This window comes from Narcine bancroftii, chromosome 2, assembly GCF_036971445.1.
Source record: "Narcine bancroftii isolate sNarBan1 chromosome 2, sNarBan1.hap1, whole genome shotgun sequence".
NCBI classification, from domain to species: domain Eukaryota; kingdom Metazoa; phylum Chordata; class Chondrichthyes; order Torpediniformes; family Narcinidae; genus Narcine; species Narcine bancroftii.
In genome coordinates this window covers 143,185,545-143,201,322 of record NC_091470.1, presented here as the reverse complement: position 1 = coordinate 143,201,322, position 15,778 = coordinate 143,185,545, and the positions used below count along the sequence as shown (strand labels likewise).

General features: G+C 43.9%; 1 protein-coding gene across 7 annotated transcripts in view; it reads left to right on the top strand.

Annotated features, from left to right (window-relative positions):
• Positions 1-15,778, top strand: part of agrn (agrin) — a 425,017-nt gene that overhangs the window by 316,204 nt on the left and 93,035 nt on the right. For all 7 annotated transcript variants that reach the window (XM_069918355.1, XM_069918353.1, XM_069918352.1 and 4 more), the window contains one exon: positions 2,405-2,626. In XM_069918355.1, the coding sequence (XP_069774456.1) occupies positions 2,405-2,626 (222 nt within the window). The remainder of the gene's footprint in view (positions 1-2,404; positions 2,627-15,778) is intronic.

The window sequence follows — 15,778 nt, the reverse complement described above, 5'->3', positions numbered from 1 at the left end:
AAAGCTCCTGCAAACTCCACACAGAAAACGCTGGAGGTTAGGATTGAACCAAGGCCTCTGGATGTGATGTAGTATATACTCCAGCTGAGCTTTTTTAATTTTATCGCTGGTTTGTAACCAGTACAGATTTATTTTAAGCCAGTTTCACCGATGAAGAATATTAGATGTTATCATCAATCTTTCTCTCACCCTGTGGAAGGGGAGATTGGCTGCAGGGCGGCTTTGGCAATGCTGGGTTTAAACCCAGGGTTGCATCAGTACACAATAACTTATCACTGCGTCTCTCCAGCAGCTCTGCTTCAATCTGAATTGATCCATATTGAATTAAAACTACAAAACCGAGGTTAGTTGAATGTGTAATCAAGTCCCAGCTATGCTAATACCTGACTGCTTCAGTTTTCATCTCTTTGTCACATGATGTCAAGTTGTCCCCGAGGAAATTATCATGAGGAAATGCAACAGGCTTTATTTTCCAAAAGGAGCAGATTATTATAGATTCTTATTGAAACGTGAGGGGTGTTTAACAACCACCTGAGATGACACTGTAGTTTTGAGGGGGAAGCTATCCTTTGTTTGCTTTCTTTTAAGCTGTTGGACGGTTCCACATTTTGAAAGGTCTGAACAGAAGAGGCCCCAGTTTTTCTTTCTCCAGGTGTGGAGACATTGAGTGATTCTGAGGCTCCTTTGCAAGCAACAATCTCTTCTAAAAAGCAGTCCATTCAGCCACAGTCCCATAAGGGTCCATGAGTGTGCAAGGGTCTAGTTGATGGTGTATGGCGTTGGTGAGTGTAAGGTCATCCACTTTGGAAAGAAAAATAGATCAGACTATTACTTAATTGGTGAAAAATTGCAGCATGCTATTGTGCAGAGAGAACTGGCGATTCTTGTGCACTAATCACTAATAGTTTGTTGCAGTGGATCATCAAGAAGGATGGCTGGAGGGATTGAATTTAAGAGCAGGGAGGTTCTCCTGTAACTGTACAATGTACTGGTGAGACTGCATCTGGAGAACTGCGTGCAGTTCTGGTCTCCTTACTTGAAGAAGGATGGACTGGCTTTGGAGGCGGTTCAGAAGGGGTTCACCAGGTTGATTCCCAGAAACGGAGGGGTTCAGATGAAGGCATACTCTGAAAAGAAGTTTACCATTATCTCTTTGGCTTGGCTTCGCGGACGAAGATTTATGGAGGGGGTAAAAGTCCACGTCAGCTGCAGGCTCGATTGTGGCTGACAAGTCTGATGCGGGACAGGCAGACACGGTTGCAGCGGTTATAACCCCTTTAAATCTCCCATGTTTCACCTTTCATCAGAGGATTGTGAGTCTGTAGAACTTGTTGCCAAGGGAGGGTGTAGAAGAGAGGTCGCTGGGTGTATCTGAGGTAGAGAGTGACAGGTATTTGATTAGTCAGGGCATCAAGGGTTACAGGGAGTTGGGCTGAGTGGGAGGATGGATCAGTCATGGTGGAGCAGATTCAATGGGCCAGTGAACTGACTTTTGCTCCCAGATCTTGTGATGTTAAACCTATGCCCTTTGTCTTTAATACCCCTATCATAGGAAAATCATTTGACTGTCTGTCCTCTCTCATAATCTTCAATACTTTGATCAGTTTCCCCTCCCCAGCAACTTGATGTCAGCCTCTGCTTCCTGAATCCCCCGCCCCGAGATCAAAGCTCTGTGCGCAGTCTCCTGAGTTGAGGAGGTTGTTGGCACAGCTTAGATTTTGATGCAACAGGAATATGATCTCAACAGCAGTTGCACAATTAATCATGATTTATTGGACTTTGTAGCCATTTCTGCACCAATCATCTCTCACGAAGCCACTCTGTTGTGACTGGGGAACCATTTGCGTTGAAATCAGTAATTATTCCTCCCTAATTTATTATTTTGAGCAGAATTTACAACACCACATAAGCAGGGCTGGTGATACTCTGTTACTTTGTTAATCAACCTTTTCTCGCTCTCTTTTTCTCTTCTGTCTCCCTCCTCTCTCTCCATCTTCCACCTCCTTCCTTTCTCTCTCTCTGATTTTTCCCTTCTTCCTCTCTCTACCCTTCTCCCTCCCTCTCCCCCAGATTAAGCCAGGCCCACGGTATCTCGAGAATTTCTGTTCAGTTTGCCCATCTTTCCAGTATCAGATGCTGTCCCTGGGAGGCAACAACGAAGCCAAAATGTGCAAATAATGCAAAGCTGGTCCACGAAAAGCACAAGAGCTTCCATGGGCAGCTACAAAAGTTCACAGCACTGGGGCTGTCCCAGATCATGCATATCCATGCACCACTGTTTAGAGTCAAGGATGGGTCAACTAATGGCTGTTTGGATTTCATGTTTGGTCTCTTGTTAACCAAGCCACTGCAAAGGGAAATGCATCAATTCAAACTTAACCTCCTGCCTGATTTCTTCAAACAGACCTGAACACTCTAAGCCCCTGCCTGAACGTTGACTGTGGTTTTGGGTCCAAATGCATAGTGAAGAATAATAAAGCTGTGTGTGAGTGCCAGCAGATCTGCCCAAGCATATACGAGCCTGTCTGCGGCAGTGACGGACACATTTACGGCAATGAGTGTGAATTAGAAGCCATGGCTTGCACCCTGAAAAAGCACATCGCCATCAAGCACAAAGGTCCTTGTGGTAAGTCAAGTGGATATTCCTGAAGATTTTGTTCAAATAAATGCACTGATTTTGCTCATTTGCTCACTCGCACGCACGCACGCACGCACGCACGCACGCCCGCCCGCCCGCCCGCCCGCCCGCCCGCCCGCCCGCACGCACGCACGCACACACACACACACACACACACACACACACACACACACACACACACACACACACACACACACACACACACACACACACACACACACACACACACACACACACACAGAGGGTGGAGAAACTCAGCAGGTCACACAGCATCCACAGATCCACAGGCAGTAAAAGGCCATCCACATTTCGGGCCTGAGTCCTTCATCAGAAGTGTTGAAAATCAGCCAGGCTCAAAACGCCAACTGCCTCTTATTTCATCTGGATGATGAACCCAGCATATGGACTGGAAATCTAACCCTCCCAGTTTTACAGAACAAATTCCAATCGGAATGTCTCTCTGCTTACAACCTGCTCACATCTCACGGGTATAAACATTCCATAAAGGTCTTTGTTCCTTGTAAGCGCTCCCTCTTCCTCTTCAACTCATTGCCTGAGTTCATTTCAACAGATGGATTCAACTTATTTCTTCAGTTTTCACATTTTAATGTCAAAACACAGAGATGCTAGAGGAACTCGGCCAGTCTCACAGCACCCATAGGAGGTAAAGATCTATTACCGACATTTCGGGCCTGAGCCCTTCCTAAAGGTAGGAATACCTGATATCCTGAGGAAGGGCTCAGGCCTGAAACGTCGGTAATATATCTTTACCTCCTATGGATGCTGGGAGACCGGCCGAGATCCTCCAGCATTTCTGTGCTTTGTCTGCAATCAAGACATTGCAGAATGTTTCACACCTTTCCCAACATTTTAACGCGAGTGTTCTCTTCATGATGTGAGATAGCGTGTGCACTTTACGAATGGGGATCTTGTTTCACCCAGCCTTTGACCTCTTAAGGTGAAAGGATAACAAATCAGATGGTAGCAAGTGAGGAGAACTCACCAGGTTAAGCTCAAGGCTACGTTTTCACTTCAGAAAACTTGGGAACCATCGCAAGGTCAGTACTCATTACAGTAGAGAGGGGCTCCTGAACCCTCCGTGCTCTTTGTATCTAACCTGGGGTTTGTTGGATGGGCTCTGGGTAGTTTAACCATGTTCTCCCACCCTCCCCACCCCCATTTGCCCATCACCCCTCCCTCTTTCACTCTCACAGAGCAGTTGGAAACCAAACAAACTTATGTGATTTTTGCTTCAGTCAAACAGATTTTTAAAAAAGCAAATCCCTACTTTCTTATCACCAACAAAGTGAGTTTGGCTACCCCATGTGTAATATCCCGTGAGTAATTTTTAATTTTGGAACTCCGTAATGGTCTGGGGACTGTGGGTCCATTTTCTCTTTTTCTCTATTTCCACTCCGTGTGGAACCTGGATTTGTGTTCCACACTTTTGCTTGATTCCTATCGAACTTCTGAAGCATGAAAGCCTTTTGGGAAGATGCTGAATGGTTTCAGATTAACAGCGTGGGCTGTGCAGCCCAGATGGTCTTGAACTGAAACAGGAGCAGTGTCTGACAGTCAAGGTCACCGAGGTTTGAGTGTCGAATGCATGGGGCTGGTCCGATGGCAGGAAACCCAGAGGGAATGGATGCTGGCAGCCTTGCCCTGCTCAAGCATGTGATCGCCTGAATGAAGGGGATATTTTATGATGGTATTTGTTGTTCCATAAGCAACAGGCAGATCGGCAGCAAACACAGAGAGGTGTGTCAGTGCAGTACACAAGCATGTTGGAAAATCTCAGCAGATCACGCAGCGTTGTGGAAAGTAAAATCATCAGCTCAGGCCCAAAACGTCAACTGACTATGATTTCCATGATGACTGCACGACCTGCTGAGTTCCTCTAGCACTTTTGTGTGTGCAACTTTAGACCCCAGCATCTGCAGACTTCTTGTTAACTTACAGTTGTTCTCTGCAGTCACTTGGCAGATTGCAGGCAACGTATGCCATTGTACAAGAAGGTCTTGCAGATGCTGCGGTTATGGGCAATGCACAACACGTCAGAGAAATTCCCCAGGTCACACAGCATTCCTGGGGGTCACTACCTCAGAGGACCTTTCCTGGACCCAACACACAAATGTCATAGTGAAGAAAGCTCTTCAGCGGCCGACTTCCTCAGGAAGCACTGACAGACTGGGAGCTCGCTTCACTGAGCACCTTTGCTCTGTCTGCATCAGTGACAGGGATCTCCCAGTGGCCAACTATTTCAATCCCCACTCCTGCATTGACATATGTGTCCATGGCTTCATGTACTGTTCAGACCAAGGCCACCCATAAATTGAAGAGACAACACATAATTTCCCATCTCGGCATTCTCCAACCAGATGGCAATAACGTCAACTTCTCTGGCTTCTGCTAACCCATTCCCCATTCTTCCTCTCTCTTCTCAAACCCTCTGTCTTTCCTCCAGCTCTCCACAGAGCCAGCCCACCTCCCCCCGTTTGCTGGTGGGCCCTCCCTCCCTTATCAACCTATTACCTCCTGTGAGCCTGTGTTCTTTCCCCTTCCCCCCAACATGTTGCCTATACTTTGATGAAGGGCTTAATCCCAAAACATTGGTTGTGTATCTTTATCTTTGCTGTTTGACCGGCAGAGTTTCTCCTGCATTCTGTTTTACTTTAACTAAGTTGTCTGCAGACTTTCGTGTTTTACTTCCAACGAGTGCAGGCCAAAAGATGTCAAAAACTTTTCATATGATATAACCTTTTCATTCCTGAAATCATCCTTGTGAACTCTCCGCAATGTCAGCACATCCTTTCTTAAATGAGGAGCCCAAACCTGCTCACAACACTCTGTGAGGTCTCACCGGTGCTGCATAAATTCAGATGGAGGGTGATGTCTGGTGAGGGCGACAGTCCCAGTGAATCCATGGGCGTTGCTCATGCTTTGCAAAGCTGCCCAGCAAAGGCTGATATAAAACTAAAAATGCTGAAAGATCTCAACTGGCCAGGCAGCATCTGTGGAAAGAAAAACATGGTTCACGTTTTCCAACATTTTCTTTCATATTTTTGACATCTGCAGTTTTTTTCCTCCCCCTGTCGTTCAGTTAATCTAGGCCACAGAAAATGGATTGATTAATGGCCAATCTAGTCTTGGTTGTGATGAATAATCCTCCCTGTTTTTATTCTGCTTGAAAAATGGCCATTTGGTGACAAAACCATTTTAAACACAGTGTGGGGAGCATGACAAAGCCATTAATTGTCAGGGTAAAGGCATCAACTGGTTCATAGACCACCTTTTGTGATGTTCCAGGCTTCTGATCCCAGATGCAGCAGGTCTGGTTGGGTTTGGGACACCTTTTATTTTATCAATAACCTGTAGGCAAGATGGTTAACCCAACAGTGGGCCACCTCAACTCCTTACAATACAGGAGATTATTCGGCCCTTTGAGGTTGTACTAGCTCACAAAACAATCCATTTTCCCTGTAATTGATCTCTCCCCCACTCACCCTCCCCACCTTCCTAGATTTCTACCACCCAGAAACTCTCAGGGAAATCTACAGTGCTGGTAACCCACCACCCCACACGTCTTTGAGGTTCACCTCGAGAGTGTGCAAACTCCATACAGACAACACCACAGGTCAGGATTGAATCCATCACAGGAGCCATGAGACAGCAGCTATGGTGAATTTCAATGAGCTCCACAGAGAATGAAGCTGGAGGTCGAAAGGCTCTTTCTCAATGTGACAAGCAGATTGTGGAAAAATTCTTTAGATGAATTTCTCTGAACTCAACGTGTAATGAGATTTTAAGGGCAGACTATTATTTGGATAGGGAGAAAATTGATTCGGAGGTGTAATGGGACTTGGGAATCCTCATGCAGAATACTACCACCCTCCCCCCCACCCCGCCTATAGGTTAACCTACAGTTTGAGTCGGTGGTGAAGCAGGTGAATGAAATGTTGGCATTCGTGTCTAGAGGAATAAAACACAAGAGCAGGGAATTGATGTTGAGGCTTCATAAGGCACAGGTGAGGCCTCATTTGGTGTATGGGGTACAGTCTTGGGCTCCTTATTTAAGAAAGGATCTTCTGGTATTGGAGAGGGTTCAGAGAAGATTCACAAGAATGAATCCTGGAATGAAGGGATTAGCACATGAGGAGTGTTTGACGGCTCTTGGACTAGACTCCTTGGAGTTCAGAAGAATGAGGGCGGCCTCATAGAAAGATTTTTAATGTTGAAAAGTCTGGCCAGTGTAGGTGTGGCCAAGTTGTTTCCCATGGAGGGAGCGTCTTGGACAAGAGGGCACAATTTCAAGATTGAAGGGTGTTCATTTCAAGCAGAGGAATTTCTTTAGCCAGAGTGGTGGCCCTCTGGAATCTGTTACCACGAGCGGCTGTGGGTGTATTTAAGGCAGAGATTGACAGGAATCTGAATAGGGTATCAAAGATTATGGGGAGAAGGCCAGGAAATGCAGCTCAGTGGCAGCTCATGATGGAATGGTGATGGGGGCTTGATGGGCTGAATGGCCTCCTTTGCTCCGTATGGTCTTAAAAATGAAGAATGCAGTGTGATTGCACACAATTTCAATGGTTACAATGACAGTTTACTTCAATATTCTCGGTGCAGAGATATTGTTCCATTGAAACATATTTACAATGGGAGCACATCTCAAATGACAAGGTCGTCACCCTCCACTGTTGAGACAGTGTTGTCAACAGGAATGCTCAAGGGAATACAGACGCTGGAGCAACTGGTCAGGCACCATCCATAGAGGGAAATGGCTGTCGGCATTTCAGGTTGAAGCCCTCCACCCCCCACCCCCCCCCCCCCCCCTCAGTTCCTTCAGCAGTTTGTTTCTTGGTCACTTCAATGGTCTAACAGCATCTGGAGATACAAACTTCAGGCATCGGTGTTGTGAGGGATGACTGTCTGGATACACACATACCCCAGTTATTTATTGACAGTACAAATATGCTGAAGACCATGTTTGAGGTTCTAAGTAATAAGCTAACCTGTCTGGACTGGCATCATTCTTCCAGACGCTAACCATCTGAGACTCTCATATGTACAAAACAATATTTATTCATTTATTGATGTAGGTGAAATATTTATCCTGCATGTGTATTGCTTGTCTGTATATGTGTTATGACTGGTTGTGTGCCTGCGAGTTTTGCACTGAGGACCAGAGAGCGCTGTTTCATTGGGTTGTACTTGTACAATCAGATGACAATAAACTTGACTTGATCTTAACACAACTGGCAATGGCTGATTTGATGTCGGCCAATTGATACAGCATCAAAGTCTCGTGTTTGACTCATGCGTATGAGGAAATCTCGCTGTCAAGTCAGTTTACAAACCAGGTCTCTTGTGTGATCTCTGGCTGTAGGCTTGTAGTCTGTTCTCAGGAGACAGGACTGTTTATTTATATAGCTGTATTTTTAATTTCAAAATGGAATACTGCTTGTAGTTTACATTGTGAAATAGCTTCTGAACACTGGATCTCATTTTTATTATTACCTGCTATCTCCTCAAGGATGTCCTCCAAACAAGCCCCAGCAACACCTCCAGCTGAACCATTGTGCTGCGTGTGGATCCCTACACTCATAGACGTGCAGAATGATGACAAGTGGCATTAAAGCCACTTGCCCTATTGTCTCTGTGACTCTTCATAACATAAGAGTTGCTTGTTTGGACGTGCAGAAAGGATCATTTTAAAATATTGAACCACCACTGTTCCCTCTAAGCTGTGCAGGTGTGCAAACACTCACGTTTTGCAACCAGCATACAAAGGAAATTAATGTGCTTACAAAAGGTTAGTTCCCTAAAATAACGTAGAATTAAAATCTGAACTAAATACGTCACCTCGTAGAATGCAATCATATTTATATTAAAATAACCAAATACACTTTTATCAGCCATGAGAGATAGTCCGTGCCCAAATGATCTTGAAACCATTTCAAATTTACATTTGCACAAATATTCAGTGGATAAATACTTTTGTCACAGGAGAAAAATTTGCACAACCTAGGATTTTTGCGCCCACTGACTACTGAAAATTAGAGGGAACATTGCTAACCAGTCCGTGTTTTTCCCCTCGTACATTGACCTCAATCTCCACACCCACCTGGGGGAACTGCAGCCAGCAAGGAGCATTAAAACAAATCAATTTTTTTTTAATTTTTGGTATGATCTTTAACTCAGCTCAGAGTGCAGGTCAAATCAAAGGACCACCTTTGTTGAATACTAACCCCTGGTCGCTGGCTTTTGGCCTGCGGAGAAAACCATGGAGAGACAGTACTTAGTTTTCAGGAAATGGCTGTTCGTTATCGTTCCAGATGCTGTTGATGGTTGTCACTCAGGATGGTTTAGCAATGAATAAAATATGGTGTAGCCAACTGCTGCCTTGTCCTTCAGAGGCTTAAAGATCTGCAGGCGCTGAAAATCACAAACAAAATAAAAAATGCTGGAAAGTTTGCTGGAGAATAATAAAGAATCAAAGTGAACTCCTCAGCTCAGTCAACTTTCATTAGAGCTGGAGGCGTGAAAGTAAGTGTGATGGTCTGCAGCGAGGGTGGCCGGAGAGGAGCCAGGGGAATAATTGTGATAGGACACACAGGCGGCTGCAGACACTGGAATTTGGAGCCAAAAACAAACAATTTGCTGCAACAACTCAGGAAGCATATGTGGAGGGAATCAGAGGAATGCAGGACTGGTTCAGCACAGAAAAGAGTTCCAAACCTTCGAAAATCAAAAATAACTACAGATGCCAGGAATCTGAAATTAAAACAGAAAATGTTGGAAATACTCAGCAGTAAAACACGACAGTCTGCAGACACCGTAGTTGAAGAAACACACAATGCTGGAGAAACACAGCAGGTCAAACAGTGTCCCATACATAGCAAAGATAGACACATATCCAATGTTTCGGGCTTGAGCCCTTCATCAAGGTATCATGAGCGGCTCAAGCCCAAAGTGCTGGTTATGAATCTTTATCTTTGCTATAGTTAAGACACTGTTTGACCTGCTGAGTTCCTCCAACATCATGTTTTTAATGCTCAGCAGGTCAGGCTGCATCTGTGGGAAGAGAAACAGAGTTAAGATTTCAAGTCAAGGACCGCTTGTCAGAATGCTCATTAAGCTGAAGGTAGGGTGGGGCAAAGGGGATGTGAAATTGACTTAACTTTCATTATCCCCTTTTTATTCACTGGCAGACAATATCGTGCCCATTCTGACCTGCAGGTCAAACTGGTTTGACTTCCAGCTCTACATTTTGCACTGTCTACATCCTTTTGTTCATTGCTTGTCTGTCTTCTCACTCTCTCTTTCCATTCACTCATTGACCAGACAGCCTTGTAAGCAGTTTATCTCCATGGTTACCTTGGTTTTACCTCATTGGCCACATCCTGTCACCCCCCACCTTCTGTTCAAGTGGGAAGTGGACTGGTTAAGGCTTGGTTTTTTTTTAGCTTAAACTTTGTGACAGAGGGGAATTAAGGATTCACATCTCCTCTGCTCATTCCATCTCGTCCCGTCTGTTTCTTGCTGTCTCAGTTATTCATGTCCCTGGTCTCCCTCAATCTTGCCTGATAGAAGAAAGTGTGGCATTTCCTGGCATTGCCGTGGCAACAACTATGCAGGAATTGTCGAGCACGAAAATGATCCTTTTCTTGATTTCATTTCTGGATCTTTTCACTTTCGCTCACAGTGGGAAGTTATTTTGCAATCTGACGCTCCAGATTAATGATTGTTTATTGCCAGCAGTGTACACCAGTGGAGATTTATTTTGCAAAAATATAATCAGTGGTTAGAGGAGAGAAAATAATGAATCTTCACTTTGGGAGAATTAAAGTTTGAGGATGAAACTCAGGGTAACTGGTTTGTAAGTAGTTCTCCCTGATAACTATGTTAATCTTAAACCCATTCAAACCAGCCTAGACAAGCACAGGTTAAAAAAATCCTTATTGAAACAAAGTAAACCGACCACTAATATAATGTAAAAATATAAGTAACATTAACTATTACAATTAAAACTACTAAATCCTATGGAGTATAGGATAAAAATACACTTGAAAGTGTAATAGAACACTCCCCCCCTTCCATCCCACCAGTCTCCACGTTCATGGGATAAGTTTCCAAAACTTGCTATGAGATTTCAGCATCTGTTCATGACCTGTTGATTTTCTCCCTGGTTCACCAATCCCCTCCCTCCCAGCCGTCTCTGCTCCACACTCAGTCCTGATGAAAGGTTCCGGCTATTCTTTCTCTCCCATGGATCCTCCTTGACCCACTGAGTAGGTTAATTGTGGGTTTGTGGGCCGGAAGGGCCTGTTATCGTGCTGGGTGTCTAAAAAAAGAGGTTGGACAAGGTTGAATTGTTTTCATTCGAGGTTGAGGCGACCTGACAAAATTTTGACTATGTGAATAAGAGTTTATTGTCGTACAATGCATAAAAACACCAAAAAGTTTACCTGCTGCCAGCTGCAATAAATATAAATTAGATGACCATACAGGAAGGAAGGAAAAGGTAATAAATTTAGAAGGATTAGACAAATATTCACAGTGACTGTTGGTGCCAAAAATGTAAGATTTCAATATAGGGTCCATGGTCTTGCAGGGTTAGGTCTAAAGTCTTTTTCCCAGGGTAGAAATGTTAAATAGAGGAGGGGGAGGGAGTTTAAAGAGGATTTATGAGAGAAATCTTTTATACAGGTGTCTGGAGCATGATGTCAGGGGAGGTGGGGGAAGCTGATGAGATGGGCCGAGTATGGAGGGGATATAAACCATGAGTGGGCAGGTGGGATGAGTTTAAATTGGCATCATGGTCAGCACAGATATTTGGGCAGAAGGGTCTGTTTCTGTTCTGTACTCTTCTGAAGAATGATCAAGGTCAATGAATCCATCCCCAAATCTAGGTTGGTCATGGAAGGCAGGAGCAGCTTTCACCACCCATTCCGAATGGGCCTTCAGCTGAGGAGGCAGTTAACAGTTTTGTACATTGGTGGATCTAGAGTCATTTGTTTGCCAAATTGTTCAACGAAAGCAGGTTTCTGTCCCCCAGAATGAACCAGATGGATTTTTAAAGACAAATAATTTCTTGGTCACCATTTCTGTTCATTCCGGATTCAATCAGCAGATCTGGTTTGTCTTGCTGTGGCCTTACAACATTTTTGATTTTATTTTACATTTCCAGCAGTTTTTGTCAATTCTCCAATTATAAAGTCCACCAAAAGAATCTGTTTTTGCCTTTTCATACTCAAAAGTGCTGGAGAAACTCAGCTGGTCACGCAGCTTTCTTTATAGCAAAGGTACATAACCAGTGTTTCGAGCCCGAGTCAGAAGATAAAAGAGCAGAAATAGGCCATTCAGCCCTTTGCGTCTGCCCCCTCCAGTTAATCATGAGCCAATCCATTCTCCCACTCAGCCCAACTGCCTCTCTTTCTCCCCATAACCTTTGATGCCCTGGCTAATCAAGAACCTATCAGTCTCTACCTCAAATACACCCAATGACCCTGTCTCCACAATTGCCTGTGGCAACAAATTCCACAGATTCACCAACCTCTGGGTGAAGAAATCCTCCATATCTCTGTTCTAAACAGACACTCTTCAATTCTGAAGTTGTGCCCTCTTGTCCTAGACTCTCCCACCACGGGAAACAACCTTTCTACATCTATTTTGTCCACGCTTTTTAACATTCAAAATGTTTCAATGTGAGATTCACCCTCACCCCACCATTCTCCTAAATTCCAATAAAGGTGAAAAAAATATATTTTTAGTGAGGCACAACACTGTTATAGCACCAGCGAACAGGACCAGGGTTCAAATCCCTGTCTGTAAGGTTAGTTTGTATGTTCTCCCTATGTCTGCATGGGTTTCCTTGAGGGGCTCCGGTTTCCTCCTGCCGTTCATGTCTTCCAACATTCCATGGCTTCCAACATTCAAAATGTTTAATTGAAATCCTCCTTATTCTCCAAATTCCAACGATAAGACTTTTGTTCCCTTCAGGGTCTTTGCTTCGTCTTGCAGTGACTGAGAGGATGGACACCTTCCTCTTGACTCTACTTACTTCAGAATTCAAACCAATGCCTTGTATCCTCCATCCATTCCTCAAAACGCATCAGATGGGATGTTAGAGAATTGCCTGGGAATATTCATTTTATTTAACCACTTTCTGTTTTGCATTTTGCTTGACCTCTTGCTGGGATCAAACCCAGCATTGATCCAAATTACTTCCCTCTTGAAGCTGGGTTAACCCCCTACCTATTGGAAATCAATCGAAGAACCTACCAAGGTGTCCCTCAAACTTTGCGATTTGTTTCCTTAACGAGTTATCCATTGTGTATATTACTTATTGTTTAATGTTTTGATATATTCATTTTTACAATTGTAAACCTACTGACAAAAATAATAACCGCTGACAAAATTCCCTTTTTGGGTTTACCAGTGGATTTTTAGAGCTCAATTCACTTTCAATTACTTTAAAACCCTTCTCAACCAAACAACAATTTCTCATGGAGGGGGAGAGATTGTAGATTTTAGGAGTTAAATTATTTTTTTGTAAATGTCCCATTTCCATTCTAACAGTGAAATGATCTACCTGGAGGGGTGGGGGGGGCAACCTTTTAATTTTTAATTTTGACCTACAGGACACATTTTGGCCCATGTGTCCGTGCCACCCAATTCACCTACACCACAATATGTACTTGTGGGCCAAAATGGCCTGTTACTGTGCTGTATGTCTTAATTAAAAATTAAAAGGGCCCCCCCGCCGGCCCTGAATCTTTCCATTTGAGGTATCATATTCTGTTAATGTGAGTTGTGGCAGTTGAGTAGAATCTGTGCTAGGTCGCGTTATTGGATTCTTCATGGATTCATCTGCATAGAAAGCAGAATGACATTCCATTAAGGTGTTCTATTGAATCGAATTTCTCCCCATTGTCATGTACTGTTATTAATCTCTCTACAATGTTAGTGCAGGGCTGTGGGTGTTATCAATAACACTCCTTCATAAAGACCCTGACATGCTGTTGAAACAGTTATCTCTATAACTCAGGAGACAGGGGATGCTGATAGGAAGGCATTATATTTTAATGTGAGATGGCCTTAATTTAAATCTACAAATGGATGTTCCGTTGAGCGAATGTAACCTTGGATCATGCATAATTTACTGATCTGAAGGAAATAATCTGATTAAATTTTCCTTCCTCTGATAAGGGAAGGCGCTGGTTGAGACAACGATTTGCCTTTTGGGTCCTGGTTCCAAATACAGCCCCAAAGTGTAGAGATGAATGAGAATTTCAAAAGGATCCATGCAATCTGAGTCTTCATTGGTGGCTGGGGAAGGTCAGGAAATGTTGAAGAGCCACAATGTTATCGAATAGCAAAACCCATTTAAGTTTTAAGATCCAGGTTTTTCAGCCTTAGTTAGAATTATAAACGGACTTCCTTGTTTGAAAATATATGATGGTGGGTTTCATCTATTTTTGACGTACTATTTTGGAGGTCACACTTGAAAACTACGTACAATTTTAATTCATTTAGCTCAGAAAGGATATGATGGCATTGGAGGCTTTCCAAAAGAGATTCTGCTGTCAAGAGAGGTGAGACAGACAGTGTGTGTATTCTTTGGAGTTTATTAAAGCATACAAGATCCCATAAGGGTCCCACAGGATAGATGTTTTCATAATTTAGAAATACAGCACAGTACCAGGCATTTGCAGCCTCTGACCCCACCCCCGGCCTATGACCCTGCTCTGACCTATGACCCTGCCGCACCCAGTTCCACCCACATGACCAACGACCCCATACGTCTTTGGAATGTGCGAGGAAGCCAGAGCACCCAAAGGAAATCCTCACAGGCATAGGGAAAGGTACAAACTCCTTACAGACAGCGGGGAATTCGAACCCGGCTCACTGGCGCTGTAATAGCGTTGTGCTAACTGTGCTGCCAAATGTTGAGAAATGTGGAGACATTTCTGCTGGTGGGAGACTCTCAAATGAGGGACATAGTTTCCAGATGCCGGTAATTTAAAATTGAGATACTAGACATTTCACAAATGACCCCAACCTCTGTGAGGTAAACCTAATGGCTTAGGCAGAGTTGCAGCTTGAATCTTTCCCCAACAAAAGTCCGTAAGCACTGAGATGCTCAAAGTAATCTCTGTACAAGCAGTACAAGGTTCAAAGAGGGGCACTGAAGCACCCAGAACACTTTAAGTTACATCTGTTTGGCGACCTTGCGTATGGTTGCCCCTTGTTTTAATGCAAGCGAAGTGGTAAGTTTCACTTTATTGGTTCAATTTCCACAGGCCGGGTTGAAATAAGCATTGTCTATGTTAATATCATCATGTATTTATATTACAATAGGGATATTCCATTTGTACATTTGTCGGCAGAAGTCCCCAGACCAATTTCCTTCTGGAAGTAGTACAAACATGATGCTGGAGAAACTCAGTAGGTCGAATAGAGTACTTTATGTAGCAAAGGTAAAGATACATCACCAACATTTCGGGCTTGAGATAAAAATACATCACCAACGTTTCAGGCTTGAGCCCTTCACCAAGGTATTCGGGTGCCTGCCTACATTTTGCTAACACCTTGACGAAGGGATGAAGGGCTCAGGCCCAAAACGTTATTATGCGTCTTTATCTCAAGCTACTTGGAGGATGCTGCTGAGTTTCTCCAACATTGTGATCTTACTTCGACCATGGTGTCTGCAGACTTTCATCTTTTACTTCCTTCTGGAAATAGTGCATTCATGTTACAAAAGAGTGAGGGGAAAAAAAATCATTTGCGCTCAAAACCTGAGCTCAAATGGATTTGATTTATAGGTAAGAAAAAAAAATCCTTTAGAGCATCCAGTGGTAGCGAACGATGTTGTGGGAGGCTTTGTTCCTTGTCTTTAGTGAAATGGACGTGGGTGGGGGGGGTGGGGGGGGGTGGGAGGTCCATCCATAATGACCTCACCACAGAGCTGCAGATGAGAGAGAAATTTGAGGGCAATATTCTTCACGATTCACTGATGGAATTGGATTTTGCTCATCCAATTTGCAGTAGTTGGTGTAAAATTAAGACTGAGAGAACAGCTCCCAGGGAGACCAACTAAAAGTCTCGTTACTCCAGTGAGCTGCAAACAGGCAAAGTTTC